General features: G+C 33.7%; 1 protein-coding gene and 1 long non-coding RNA gene across 3 annotated transcripts in view; one reads left to right on the plus strand and one right to left on the minus strand.

Moving 5' to 3' along the window:
- The window catches only part of LOC149803185 (uncharacterized), a 495,629-nt gene that overhangs the window by 293,467 nt on the left and 185,760 nt on the right, over window positions 1-16,402 (plus strand). The gene's annotated exons all lie outside the window — the stretch shown is intronic.
- The window catches only part of LOC149803191 (mitochondrial coenzyme A transporter SLC25A16-like), a 59,210-nt gene that overhangs the window by 33,625 nt on the left and 9,183 nt on the right, over window positions 1-16,402 (minus strand). For both annotated transcript variants that reach the window (XR_016420151.1, XM_089952811.1), the window contains exons 2-5: window positions 12,320-12,412; window positions 10,572-10,705; window positions 8,922-8,988; window positions 4,798-4,986 (exon numbers count right to left, since the gene is read on the minus strand). Coding sequence is in view for 1 of the 2 variants with exons in the window: in XM_089952811.1 (XP_089808937.1) it covers window positions 4,798-4,986; window positions 8,922-8,988; window positions 10,572-10,705; window positions 12,320-12,412 (483 nt within the window). In the remaining variant the exon portion in view is untranslated. The remainder of the gene's footprint in view (window positions 1-4,797; window positions 4,987-8,921; window positions 8,989-10,571; window positions 10,706-12,319; window positions 12,413-16,402) is intronic.

Genomic DNA, 16,402 nt, shown 5'->3' on the forward strand with positions numbered 1-16,402 from the left:
ATTACTGATCCATGAGTATAGCCAGTAAGTCGTCTTTGTGATTGTCTTCAAATAATTCTGTATACCATCATTGCTCAAACACTAGCCAACATATGTTTCTTCTTTAACTGCATACACAACCAAGCAGCAGACATTGTGGTGGTTGATAGAAGATTTTCACAGTTTAATAAACATCAAAAACAAAAGCCGCCAACATGTTTGCTGGGCTTGGCGGTGTTATTAGACGCAATCAGTTGACCAGTAAATAATGTCCACTTTATTAGCTCGAAATTTAAAGGGTATGAAATTGTATATGCATTCAGCTTAAAAATCTTTATAAAAGTATTTTCACATGTTTCTTTTGATATTCACAAAATCTGAAGTAAAATTTATATGCACGCTGAAAGCATGTGTTATTTGTTAATTATTCTTGCTGTAGTCATTCAAATGAATAGGCGTACAAGTGTTAATTATTGGAAATTTACAATGGATAAAGGTACAGAGAAATGCATATGATAAAATTTTAGCAGTATGAAATTTGTACAGACACCATTCATAAACCCTGGAACATAATGAACCATACATGTGCTTCGTCTTTCTTAACCTAATATTGCTGTTAATTTTTCCCATTGAATTCAGACACATAATGAACTGTGACAAAATTAATGAATAGTTTAAATATGTATGCAAGTTTTGGAATGGAATTACATATATTATGGAATAATTGCATGCAACGATGGTACGATATCAGACAGTAAGTAAACGATGTTAATCTGTTCATGCTATATATTAGACGCTGAATTCAGACACAATGATCTGCGACAAAATTATTAAATATTTTAAATCTGTGTGCAATTTTTCAATGGAATTATATGCATTATAGATGAATTGCATGCCATGACGGCACGATAGTAAATGGTGTTGATACCCTATTCATGATATACATTAGACATGAATAAACGTACATGTGCCAATGTGTTGTTCTCTGAAAAAAGTAACTATTTTAAAACCCTGCATTAATGTGACCCTGCTATTAATGCGATCCAATTTTTGGGACCCCAATTATCAAATCGTAGTGGGATTCCACTGTATACCAAGCAGCTATTAAATTATGTACAGTGATGGAAAACTTAAAATACTAATACATGGCCATGACCTTGAAGATACAACCCTCTAATGTGGTATACAAGACACTTCCTAATGATAATATACATGTATGCCAAGTCTTATTCCTATACCTTAAGGGGATCAATAAAATAATGACCTGTGACCTTCATCATGGAGATAGGACCACTAATGTTGTACAGAGCATACAACTCTCATTCATTATAATCCTCTCCATGGCAACTGTGCGTGCACTAGCTTAAAGTGAGGCTGCCTTATAATGAAATAAATTATACAAATACTTCAACAATGAATAATGAAATGGGATCCATAACTAAACCTGGCTCATAACAAGTAATGTGTAATAATGAAGTGCCCTGTATTATAGTAGCACCTTACCTTCTAATGACAACATAAGTATAAGTTACACCATTTAATCTTGTTAAGGTCAGAAGTTAAGGACCAGAATGGAAATTGTGAATAAAAAATTAAACCATGACCTTGATTTTAGAATATATGGTCCCCGATGTGATGGGCAACAAACATTTGCATCATGCTGTTTAAGTTTTATCCCTTAATCTCATACAGCTCCAATGTTATAGAGCAGGATGGAAAGTGTGAAGGAAAATTTGAAATGGTGTGACTTTGATTGTGAAGATACGACCAAGAATGTGGTTCTCAACCCACCTTCTAATGATGACGTAGATAAAATTTCATTCTTTAATCTCAATGGTTTCAAAGTTATAGAACAGAATCGAAATTGTGACAGAAAACTTTTAAATACTGTGACACGATCCTGACTTTGAAGAAAAGGTCCCCTCCATCAATGAGAAATGTGATGCACCTTCTAATGATGATGTAAGATTATACCAAACTTTATGCCTTAATGTCAAATGGCTTTACAGTTATAGTGCATAAAAGAAAATGTGACAGACAGAAACAGATACAGTGTGACCCATTTTATCATACTAGTTGGGATCCATAGAACCCAATCATGTTATAGACCGAACAGTGTTATAAGCAACCTGGTGAGTGAGCTGAAGAAAATGGTGCATAAACCCTAAAAAATTTGCAGTGCGCATGCATGTGTTAGGTACTAAATGCGGGCGAAAAAATATGTGCTACATTGACACAGTTACCATTTTAAATTGACGCATATTAAATGAGAAATACATCTGTAGTGAAAACAGAGAAGGCATATATAATATTTACTTTATTCAGATAACCATGCATTTTACATATATGTATATATTGTTTATATAGACATGTCTAATGTATAGCATGAATAGAGTATCAACACCATGTACTCACCTGAGAATCTCATTACATACATTAAATCCACAATACAAGTAATTCCATCGAAAATATGCACAGACACAAATTTCAGATATTCAAGATTTTGTCACAGGTCATATAGGTCTGAATTCAGTGGGGAAAAAATAGCACATTCACATAACGAATGATGAAGCACATTTACTTTTCAGCACGTCACAAGTCGGTAAAAGTTTGTTAGCATTTTAAGCTGCCGTTGGTAGCGTTCATAAGCATAAACCTTTTCCAGCACAAATATACTTTCATGGCACAGTAAACGTGTTCCAGTCACACTGGAAAATGAAACAATCCATCAGAATACACTGCTTTTATTTAAGTTTGGTACTGACTTCCTCTGAAGAAAGGTTCTTTGTTTTTATTGGAGATTGTAATTGGCTTTCTTTGATAAAGGTCACATGTTCTTTTGAAGTCACCGCTTACGGACAGGTTTGGAAAACCAAACAAATGCCAGTTTCTTATTGTGGCAGAAACATCAAACAACTGTACTGCATGAGTGAAACTGAATTTTTTCCCCATTTGCTTAGTACGTTTTCATAACCATCGGTGCTTCAAAAGTAATGTTTTCTTTGAAATTTCAGCAAACTGTTTTATTAGCCAAGATACATTTTTATAAAAAAGGAAGTGGCTGTTGTTTGGTCAATTGTAGTTATTGTTCCTCCCTGTCTAGTGAATAGACCAACAAGTAAAACATGTTGTTTTTGTTGTTGTTTCTTTTTTCTTGTTTTTACATTTCTGGTAGCAGAGTGCTGCTGCCTCTATGCATGCGTAAGAAAAAGGGTAGGCAGACAACAGAGACGCAGGTGTTCTGGTCTGATGATAGGGATTACTACAGAAAATGTGAAAAGCATAGGAATTTTACTTACCATAAACATACAAATATCAGTCTATGTAAATATATTAATTACCAGCAAGCGGCCAAAAATAAGAGAAAATTAGATTATGAGATAATGCCTCATGCTACCAGAAATGTCAACAACAAAAAAGCAGATATCTTACAACATACAGTACTCATGCTAGATGTCAACATAAGTGGTTTATGATATAACAATGCACTGTTAAGAATGGTTTGTCAATATGGGCAAAGAATTTGTTCATGTAACAACAGATAAATTGCAGTCTATTTTATATCAAGTTTGCAGTTTCCTCTATGGGGCCTCTGAATTTCTCCACTCTAAACTAATGGTTGTATATACATTTTCAACAGCAAACAACGTCGATAATAAAATAAAATTGCCAGATGGTATATTTTGCCATCAATAAGGAAAAAAGTCACAATTTACGACACTGATGAAGCCCTACGCGATCCGCGAATAAACTTTGTTATTTTTTGTACTTGTAAGTAGGACAAAATTATTTTTCCGGGTACAATATTTTTTGTTTTAAATTTCAGGAGCCATGCCACAATCATCTGGTATTATTTATATGTGATCTCTTCCCAAAAATGATAATAAAACTTTTTACCTTTTTTCGTACTTTTAAGTATTTTTTTCATGTACGAGAAAAACGCATGTATATGAAATTTTGGTAGCCACACCACAAGCTTGTCATATCCGAATTTAATTTATTACAGAGCATGCTATAGTGGGGTCACACTGTATTTATTTAAATCTCTCCAGCGTTTGGCATGAAGGTAGATATTCCAGATAGATATAACAAGTTGTGACCAAAAAAATGTTTATATACCTGATTTTTGTGTCATTTCTTAGTTCTGAATTTGCCGTTGCAATGATGTTAGTATTATCTTTCCATAGTTAATTGATTACGTCTTAAACTATTTATATATAAAATTATTTTTAACTCAGAAAAATTAACACAACAGAATTTCATCCATCAACAGTATTTTATTTCACTCAACTCTTCTTTTAGGCTTAGGTTTCATACATTTTGTTCTGAAAGGTATTATGTGCTATCAAACTAAGACACATACTAGTATGTGGTGTGAGAGACTAATACAATGTCAATAACACAAACTCTGGGGCAGACATTCAATTAAAGGGTTGTTTATAACTCAATGTGATAAACCTTCGCATCTCTTGTGTCTTGTGTTTTGTGGATATAGTATTTAAATAAATAAACAAGCTTATTCAGTGACACCAATACTGATTGTATGACACTTGGGTCATTAATCACATGTGCCGATTCTCAGATATGTCAGGCATGCAACTCAAGACGAGATTAAAATCCTGAAAAATCTTACATGTTCATAGGATCATCACTGACCCATGTTTCACAAATTCAGCATTAATAATGTATGAAGAACCAAGGACATCACACATGTATGTATATTTGCCCATACATATGTATGAATTCTGTATCACAGCATCCCCACGTTTCTTTGACAGTGTCAAGATAATTAATATTAAAGTATTTTGATCTACCAACCTGCATATGGAGCCATTCCAAGCAGGGAGGGAACAATGCCTCGAAAAAGGGCTTTCGGTCCACCCTCTAGGGTCACAATGGCTTTGACAGTTCCCACAAGGCCATCATGAACATACTCTCCTTTGGTTTGAAATGCTAACCTAGCCCGCACCATGTCAAGAGGGTATGTGCATAATACTGCTGTCAAACCTGTATTGATAAAATAAATAACATCTGAGTTTTTGCAAGGATACTAATAAAAGGATCATACATCAATGTTCTTCATGGCAGTCAGAAATCAGCTTATAAATTTTCTACTTTCACAAATTATAACAACATTGTAAAAAATAAAAAAATTTCCCAAGTTGAGCTGACCCAGACATATGCTTACAAATTTCAGCCCCCTGCCAAAAATACATTTTACACTCATAAATAACTCCTGGTGCAACTTATGATCATAAAATAAACCAAAATAATCATTTGAAAAATTAATAAACTTACCAAAAATATTCAACTTGACTTCAATAATTTCACAATATTTATAATTACATGAATTTGTTCTCCAATACTATTGATGCTGAAGTTATTTCATGTGCATGTCAGTGTTCACAGCGTAATTAAGTCATAATAATTTCTAAATTTTTGCAGGAAATATATTATACATCCCTCTTTTCATAGACCGCTCTGGTGGCCTAGTGGTTTGGGCGCCCATCTAGGATGCAAGATGACGTGGGTTCAATCCCCAGCCAAGTCATACCAAAGACTTATAAAAATGGTACTAACAGCTGCCTGGTTTGGCACTCAGCATTAACAGGTTAGTGTTAGGACTGATCGGCCTGGTGTCAGGATAACATGAATGAGTGGGACATCATGCTAAATGTCTGCGCCATGATGCCCCAGTGCAAGACATCACTATAAACTGCCACAATGCAGACATCGTAGCAATATGACTGAAACATTGTTAAAGCTACATGAAAAATCCAAATCACTCACACTCTTTTCATAACTAATCTATAAAATAAACACCCAAGTACATCAACTATATACAAATAATCCCATACATTCACTTGTCTTTGTCTCCAATGGACACAACCTGTTGATATGTCCGTCAAGCTCTTTAGCGGCTGTGGCAAAGATTTCTTTAGCCTTCCTTTTTGTCACCACTGACTTTTTTGGTTCAATGTGCAATCATTTCTTTTCCTTCTAAATGAAAGCCTTTCTCCTTTCAAGCTGGTGCTTGTATTGGCGACATGCAGTGCACATATTCTGACATAGGACTACATCTGTTCTCTCATGTAAGAAATGTTCCTTCTTATAGTAATTAATTGCACCTTTTCCAGATGCCTTCTGAGCTTCAGTTTTTCCATATGCAGCTTCTTTTGTAGGTGGTGTTCAAAACTCTTCCAACCGCAATTACCATAATTCAGATCTTTATTGTAGAGGTCACCAAATGCCAGTCCTCTAGCATTCAGTTTTCTTATAAAATGACCAACTAAATTTCCGTCAACTTTTTGCTGCTCCAGCCATACATATTTCCATAATGTTTTTAAAACCTTTATCTAAACTTTTCGTGTTATGGTCTCTCTCAACAACTCGAGATGCCATGTTTTGCAAGCATGCTTCTTCTTTCCATTGCCATCATTTTTCATTACATGAAGATTCATTGGATGAATTTAAACCTTTGACCAATCAGAACACTCTTTACAAGAGTTGTGTGCTAACTAATATATGTAATGAATAATTTACAAGGGTCAATGTGGAATGGGAATGGACTGACTGTTTTTAAAACACTGGATCTGAAATTATATTTAAAAAATGGACTATATCAAGAAAAATCTGATTCAAGTCAGGAGAAAAGCGGAATTCCACTTTAAAACAGAGAAAAATCATGTCTGACACTGTAACATGATGCTATTCAATATCCATTTGAATTATAAAACATCATTCTTAGTTAATGGCAGAATAATGGACCCCACTGTTTCCAAATCAATATAAATGCTTCTTTCCTTTCAGATTTCATTGCAATATATTTTCCAGATTATAGTGGTCTTTAAGAAAGCTTTCAACTCATCCAGTCTAGGCATATCCCCTTTCATTTTCATATACAGATGTAGTATTTGGCAAGAAGAAAACAAATATAAAATGGTTGTTCATCTATTCCATCTCTACTTGTATCTCATAATATAATTGTTTTTGCACTTCTTATGTTATGTATATAGGCTTGAATAAACAGTAACACAAAAAAGAGTGAAAACAACAAGTTTTGAAAAATTTAACAAATAATTTATTTTCCTAGACAAATACTGTAAAAATGAAAAAATAAGAACTTATGGTTTTAAGTATCAAATCCAAAAATAAAGAATAATCCATGAATAAAATTTTAGAAGTCCTAATAATGAAATATTCTAAAGAATTCAAGTTCGAGTCCCAACGAAGAATCCAAGATGGAAAGCGATGCTGTATGCTGTATCCTGTACTGTGGTGTTGTCTACAGTTCCTTGTAGAAACACAAGAAATAACACTCCATGTGTTGAAAATCCAAATAAAATTTTTAAGAAATGTCTTTGCTCAGGAATTCTGTACGAGCACTAGGGCTGTCAAAAATCACGAAAAACCAACCCGGGTACCCGTTGCGAAATTTAACGGGTACCCGGGTACCCGTTAGCACATGAATGACATGTACAACCGTAGACCAACTAATTGTTATCCCCATTTCTTTAATATTTTATATGGCGATAGAGGCTAACCGTGTAATGCACTACTCGGTCTGATGCGTCCGCACCGATGTAGCTGCGAATGATCTGACCGCACGCTTTTAATTAATACATTTATTTAGAATGACCTTTGTACACAGATGGTAGGTATAATCCAACTTTTAATGATCACTGTGATCAGCCGCATTAAATCCTTTAGAACACTCACCTTTTTTTGAAGTATAAGTCCTTGTTAGAACAGACCACGTTTATTCATCGGCTTTTGACCGCAGATTTGAATTACCCACGCATGCGTGTAAAGCAGCTTTACCACATGTCAAGAGTAATGCGTTAAAACCGTCTTTGTGTGTGTGTGTACGAAGATTTCAAGGTGTCTAGGTGATAATTGTTCATAATATAAATTGTGGGATTTCTTCGACATGTGTGTTCGGAAATCAAAGGTATCCATCTGGATTTCATTAAAAGAGCACGCAATGTACCGATCATTTAGCACCCACAATCAATATTTATCGTCTACAAAGAGGTTTATTACCTGTAGAACAATGCTATGTTTTAACCTTGGTATATAATGCCTCGGGGATAACGGTTTGTCCTGTTGCACAATGCCAATGAATTTTATTAATCCAAACAGACTCTCTGATGTATTGTTTATTTATATTAAGCAGGGATCTCGTTTCTAATTAAAGCCATAGCTGTCACACCTTTTTTTTACGGGTACCCGCGTTTACGTTTCAATACCCGGGTTTTTCAATACGGTCGGGTACCCGGGTACCCGAGTACCCGTTGACAGCCCTAACGAGCACACATTTTTCCAGGAATTTTTTAAAAAATCCTTTTGAATCCAAATATTTCAAATAAACTTTAAAATACCTCCAAACTGACACAACAAAAGAACACCTTGACATCAGATACATTAGCATCTGGCCAATCAGGAATTAGGTCAGTCTGGTTTTCAAAAAATCCCATGACTTGAACTAAAAGCCCATCAACATGTTTACTTGTATCTTAAAACTATATAATGTCTTTAATAAAATGACCTTATTTTAAAGTCTTAATCCACAACAAAAACAGAAAACTAGGATTTAATATTTTACTAAATATCCAGAGCAATCATCATTTTCATATGATAACCGTTTTAAACTTAAACAATAAATTTCAAAGTTCATTATGCTGGTGACAGTCAATTCTGACATGGTTGCCACCATTGTAATGTATTGATCAAGATGATACTAATTTATGATTGGTGAGTACTAAATGAATGAGAGCATGATCTAGATTGGAAACATCCATCGTGTAGACTTTTCTGGTACATCACATCTAATGTGTAGGTAATACCCATTATCACATGGACTTTTATCACTTTCACATTAATCAGTTTCTTTTTAAAATACCTCTTCTAGGTTTGTGTTGTGCAGAATTAATATAGTTTACCTGCCATTGAACCCGATACCAACTTATCCACATGAGGGTGTGGCTGACTTGTTAGCAACTTGAATATCTAATAAAAAAATAACAACAACAAAATCATTCAAGAAAAGGAAACAATAAAAAAATATACAAATATTTACAATAATGTTCTAGTCACACAAAAAGACTATGAACTGTACAATTTGTCTCTTCAGAATGGACTAATTATAGATCATGATGACTGCAAATAACAGCAGCTCAATTCATAACAAGTTTAACAAGTATAATGAGGAAACTAAATTAATGAGAATGATTCATTTTTAATTGTATGATGCAGCATAATATAGCCAAACCAGTTTGCCAGTTTTAACACTTATGCACAGCTGTCTCCTGGTCATAATGGCCACTCTAATTTCTGCCCTGGCAAATTTTTTGTATAAATGTCCTGTTTAACAGTGATGTTCCAAGTACACAAATTAAACTTGTTTTGATAAAGAATTAAGTCATTAGAGCAAAAACGGACATCGTTTTTTTGTGATAGAGTGATAGGTACAGTTTGACATGTTCATTTATTTGCCTGTTAATTAAAGCTATCTCTGATGAAAAATGTTCATCTACGAGAAGATATACAACTTATGTCTCTTTTCATTAGAGTCAGGGGTTATATAATATTTAAACATGTCTGTAAATGCAGATAGTTTCAGTTTATAGGTCACAAAAATAGCCATATAAGGATTTCTTTTGGTTCCCAATTCACCACAGGCTTCTCACATACACAAGCTGTCTTTTGATCTCCATGCGCTGGCCTCTGTTTTAAAGTCACATGTAAAATGTCTATCAGTAGCAAAACTAGCATTTTGTCATGGTGCACATAACAAACTAAAATCAGTGATTATTTGAAGTTGGTGATGGCCTAATTTCAAAATGGATTTATGTGAGCAGGAAATAGTAATTCTGCACCGACCAAAAATTTGGAAGAGAGCAACATTTGCATTTATTTTATGATTTTGTTGAATACTGCACATATAACAATCTTGATAATGTAAAAATAATAATAAAAAAATAATAATAATGCTATTCAATGCAAGTATTTTTTCAAAAACCAATTCTGAAAGGTGAACATATAAACAGAAGTCAAGGCCAATTCTGTCTTTTTCATGTGTGGCTGCTACTGACAGGTTTGACTGTATGATATAACATGAAGTTAACCATATTTTTATGTGATGAATGTAGCATATGTACAAAATTTGCAAAAATGTAATACCATACATACTCATCTACAAGTAAAAATGTAAATAACATAGACCCTGACCTGCCATCACATAATGCACCCGCAGATCAGGGTCTATGTTGTTTGTTCTACTGATTAGTCCTAACAAACTGCAGAAACATCTGACAAGACATTATGTAACAGCAGATCTGGATCTGTGCAGTTTGCAGTTGGATTTGACTTATAAGTACATACATAGGGCAAGCGGAAATATATCAATATTTACTCTCTAGAAGCAATCAACATAGTTCAAAATACTGTTTCAATTATGAATATAATATTTTACAAAATAAATTTTAAAAAACCAATAAATAAATACAACACTATGAATATAATATTTTACAAAATAAATTTTAAAAAACCAATAAATAAATACAACACATAAAGCAATCAATAATATATACCTTTTTGTATTGTTCATATGAGAAGAACTGAATAGAAGCATACGGAAATATCCTGACCATCTGAACTCCATTTCCTCGATAAAAACCTAAAAATCCTTCCTTCTGCTTCACTTGTTTCAAGGAAGAATATACCCCTAAAACAAAAAATAAGTTAAATATATACAATCAATTAGTTGTCATGGTATGCAATTTATACTCACTTAAAAGATTTTATCCCAAAATAAACTGACTAAAATTAATGGAGAGATGACTTTAAAGACTGTTAACATTATAAATGTTTGACTTAGAGGCCTGGCTTTGTACACCAGTGAAGTTAGTGATTAATACTGAGAGTGACTCTAAAAAAATTTAAACCTGACTTATAGGAATGACTTTCGCTTAAGTCAAGGTAGACACTTATAATTAAAGTGACTCTGAGTAATAAATCTGCTATGGTATTTCTTGCTTATTGGAAGTAAATTCCTAGATTAAATACTAGTACAGTGTATGAAGAGTTAATGTATTATTGCCATGCTATAGCAGCATGTGTGTGGACACAATAATACACTCAGCCTGTTATTACACCTTAGCCACATGGTGTACTGATGAAAGCTTTGAAGTTTCCATGTCCTGTTGTAACCATCTGCAAAGAGTGTCATTCTTGGTTCTCACCCATGGGGTCCTTGGGAGGGGGTCAAAAGTCAAACATACACAAATTTCATTTATGCTGTATAACAATATTTTCCCCTATGTTCAGAGCAAACCTCATACATGTATGTGTGTGATTAGGATTTTTAACGTAGCTTTAACAATTTTTCAGTCATATCGCTACGATGTCTGCAGTGTGGCAGTTTATAGTGATGTCTATCACTGGAACATCATGCCGCAGACAGGCAGCATGATGTCCCACCCAGTCACATTATCCTGACACGAGGCCAACCAGTCCTAACACTAACCTCTTAATGCTGAGCGCCAAGCGAGGCAGCTGTTAGTACCATTTTTTAAAGTCTTTGGTATGACTTGACTGGGGCTTGAACCCATGACCTCCCACTTCCGAGGCAGATGCTCTAACCACTAGAGAGTCTCATACATGTAGTCACAGGTGATATATATATATATAAAACCTGGGTCATGGGGAGAAAGGAGGGATGGGTTTGGAATATGCATTTCAAATAAGCCAAGGTATCTGCAGTGTCCAGGATAATAAATGTCCTAAATATTAATTTAGTATGGGAGTATCTACTGGATATCCATCAGTGAGTAAATATGGTAAAAGTGGGGTAGTGGTAAGCAATGCATTCTCGGCATGAGAAGGTTTTAAGTTCAAATTTTGCCCTCACCATTTAAGGTATGGCCTTAAGAAAGGCACTTCACCTCAGTGGCTCCAGTTAAGCCATCTATAAATGGGTACTCACATTCCAAAAGGAATTAACATGAGATGGACTTTCAGTCGGGGGCAGAGGCACCATGAAACTCATCGCAGCTTCTGAACAAGTAAACTGGGAAAAGCTTCAGCCTTATAAACAACTATCATTATCTGTAAATCTTTTTTGTAAACAATCAAAAAATGAAAATCATAACTATTTTGTGTCCTTTCATTTTTTTTATACAAAAGGGTACACTTTAATTCTGTAAAGCAAACAATGGTTAGCATTCTATGCCCCAACCACTGTCATGGTAGGAACAACAGTGGAGAGTTCCAAACCGATTCTCACACATTTCACACATTTCCCTAAGAGGTCAAACACAAACCCTGCATAAGTACTTACCAAGATGTTTAAAATGTTGCTTGTGGCCTTGTAAAAGAATTTTTATCCTGTCAAGAGGAGCTACTGTCGTCTTTGCACAACATCCTGCAATACCTGTAAAAGTGAAAGGCTTTAGAAAAACAAGACTTTAACTAAAATAAAACAGATGATCATATCTACATGCATGCCAAACTCAAGAAGCAGAATAATTTTGGTAATACAAGTGGAAAAAATTGTAATCTGAGCATAAAAGGTGCAATTTATATATTTCATGCATAATTAAAGTACACTGTACATTTATTTTTCCTACTAACACTGCTACTAACACTGATCTGCAGCTGGTCAAAATTCTATTATACAGGATGACCATGCATGTAGCCTATTAAAACAGTCTTTATAATAGTTGTCTATATACAGTATATACGCCATGAAAACAGACTTCACAAATACTATATAGCCTATTTTAATAGGCTACATGCATGGTCATCCAATAAATAAACTGAAACAGTTATGTCACCAGTTCAAAACAATATTATGGCCACTTTGCAGAGCAATAAAGACTTAATTTATATTACAGCCACATACATCCAAATTATGTTGGTTTTTATTTTAAAAAGATGCTTGTTAAAATAAAAGTGCCAATTTAATATACATTCCTTTTTATGAGAGCACATATTGGGGCATGAATAAAAGCCACAGCTCTTGTTCTGTGAGTTAAAAGTCATCTGAGACCCATTCAACAAGTAATCCAGTCGTGTACATGGTCAGTAATATAATAGATTCATAAAAGTCTCATTTAAATAAAAACAAATTTGTACATAATATGGAAGGATCAATATAAACAATGATCATGAGCAAAGCAGTAAAAATTAACTCCAGTAATACAGACCTGCCAAAGTGTATTATTTACCAAATTTATACAACTTACATTACTGAAATTCATCTATCTTAAAATTACTTGTCCTAGTAAGGTGCTATGTTTTCCAATGGGGGGAACACTCTTCACATTACAAAATGTGTGATTCTCAATAGGCCTGATCATTATTTCCCTTGCTTCATTATGCAAACTGCTGTTTTGGAACCTAGAGTGGAAACAGTGTAAGTCAATCAGATGCAAAGTTACCTCATTAATATGCATCAAATGTATCCAAGATCTTATTGATATAACATATATTCCAAGTTTTATCAAAATTGGATCAGAAATGCAGCCTGCATTGGGTAACAAGCACAGCCAATCAAATGCATCATAACCCCATTAGTATCCATGGATCTCACTCAATATCGAAATCATTTGAGCTCTTAATGATATAAGCAGATATAACAAGTTTTATCAAAACTTGATAGAAAATATGGTCTCCATAGGAGTAACAAGGAAAACCAATTGCATATATGGACTCCAGTGTGGCAGACAAGCAATTATTGATGGACAGATACATGTAGGATAATGCATAATGGACTCAGGGCCAGATATGTAAGTTCAATTAGCCTTATGGCTGGTGAGCTAAATATTTCCTGTACAGAATTCCAAACATTATCCACTTCAGGCAGGATTCATGACAACGTCATATTTCACTAATGTATCTGCCACAGGCATGCAAATATTGATCTAAATATTTATCACTATCATTCATATGTTTATTGCATCTAAGTGAGTATAATGTTGTGAATCACACATGATTTCTTAGGATAAACTAGTAAAATGATAAAATCTGTCATAACACCTTAGACATGTTGTTGCATAATGTGTATATCGATATTCCTGCTGTGTTTCTGTGAAGTGACACATAATGATGCAAAAGGTCTAGTTTTGATGAATAGCTTGAAACAGAAACCTGAAAAACATTTCCAAATATGATTTTGAGCATGATATGAATTATACTTTTACTATACCCATAACAAAATGCCTCATACAGTAAGTCTGAAGATGAAAAATAACTCAGTTTAATAAATCTATCAAGTTTATAATGAAGACTTTGTGTACAAAGCAATACACAGGTTTGAAAGACAAAGAAAAAAAACAACCTTAAAGTTCCTGAATTATACCAAAGTTGCAGATCCAGACAGGGATCAAATATTTTACTGAACTAATGGAGTAACACAAATGAACAAATTTATAAAATGAGGCAGGGTCCAGGACTAGGTTCAAGATGAGTTCTAAAAAGTTTTCATAAAATGGTATTTCACTTCATCATAACTTAAAATGCTTAAACACTGTGATTTCAGTGACAGACAGAGGTAATAATAATAATAACAATAATAATTATAATGGAAATGATAATAAAACAATAACTTTTAGTTCCAACTTTGTATACCTGGGAATATTTGTAATCCTGAATTTAATTTTACAAAATTAGGAATTCCTAAAATTTTCCTCTGATTTAACTCATTAACCCCAGGTAATTTCTTTTCATTTTTGCCTTAAATGTGGGTAGAAAACACATTTTTGGGGTAACTTCTGATTATATCCATTTACATCTACTTCAGAGAGATTTTTGATTAGCTAGATACCTGGGTATATTAAAAACATTGCTTTTTACTGGCTATTTCACTCACGCATGTGCTGAGGGCAAAAACTGGACCCATGATATTCATGTTATGGCCACTTACATCAGTCTACTTTTATGTAATACCACCCATCCAGTTGTATCATATATGATGTTGACAGTACATTGCTCAGAAGTATGGTACAACCTCACGATGAATAAACGTGGCACATAGAGTTTATGAAGGAAAACGAAAGGCTTTGATGATGAGTTGATATTATAAATGTATTTTAATACTGCTTAATTCAAATTGCAAATTTAACTGCTGAATGCTAAGTAGCAAGAATAACATTTGAAAAATCTCAATTTTAGGAGAAACTTTTTAATGAGATGTTTAAAGTAAATGAGGCCAGATTTTATCCATCAGCCCATCCATTTTACTGACAATCATGATTCAATAAGCAAAACTGGAATAAATTATATAAATATACATCTATTAACAATAATTGATATGTAAATTAATTTTAACTGACATGTTGGGTTATAAATTTATTGGAGTTGTGGTAGCTCAGTTGGTAGAGTACTGGACTTGTAACCAACAAATCACAGGTTTGATACCCACACAGACCAGTCTATTTTTACTGTCTCTGTATGGCTTTGGGAAAGGCACTTTGCTCTCATTTCCATAGCATGATACAGCCAATAATATGTTTAAAGTGAAATTAAAATCAAAATCAGTGGGTCAGTTGAAAATACAATACATAAATGACTATAAATCATTTTGAAAAAAATAATATATGCATTGGCAATGCATATTTGTAAAACTCAAAGTTTTCCGAAAATGACACTAACCTTTTCATCCTTGTATCACCACAGGAGTCCGATGATTAGTCAATAAGATTTAAAAAAGATTAGAAAACCACTAATCTATATAATAACTTGGTTATTTTCTAATGATATAATTTAAGTTTCCGGTTTCATTCAGAATTTCTATCTAGTTCATAACATATATTGTTATCTTTATGTAGTCATGCTGAGCTTATAAAGGTTTTGCACAAATTCCTATTGTTCGATTTTTAATGTGGTCTTCTTTGGCTTCACTGAACTTCTCAAAAAAAGAAAGAAAAAAATTATTGATCCAAAATGGCTATTACTCACAATATCTACAGTGCTTTTGAAGAGATTGGTTGGTGATCCAATTGGACAGACAATACTGTTCACCTTATAGCACTGTTGCAATATTAAAAGCTTGTTAGCATGCTACATCACATAACTGCATAACACAAAATTCCATACAATCACTCTTATTTACATGTGGTGAATGTGTAAGGATATCACTTTTTCATGCCCCTTGTCCAAAAGGATGAGTGTCATTTTATGCATATTTCAGAATTATATTATGTACAGTGTTGGATAATTAAACTTGCAAGACAAGTATCAACTTAAATTGTTTCTTTAAGATAAGAGCACATGGCATGCATAACAGAATGCTAAAATACCAGATATATTCCTCAAACAGTTTAATGGGAGTCATCAGAAAATGTTGAAATGAACTTGATATGCTGGGTTGGCAAATGGCAGAAAAAAACAATTTTCAATTTAGGCAAAGGTGCAGTGCAAT

This window comes from Sinohyriopsis cumingii, chromosome 3 (assembly GCF_028554795.1).
Source record: "Sinohyriopsis cumingii isolate HCF-2022 chromosome 3, ASM2855479v2, whole genome shotgun sequence".
Taxonomy (NCBI): domain Eukaryota; kingdom Metazoa; phylum Mollusca; class Bivalvia; order Unionida; family Unionidae; genus Sinohyriopsis; species Sinohyriopsis cumingii.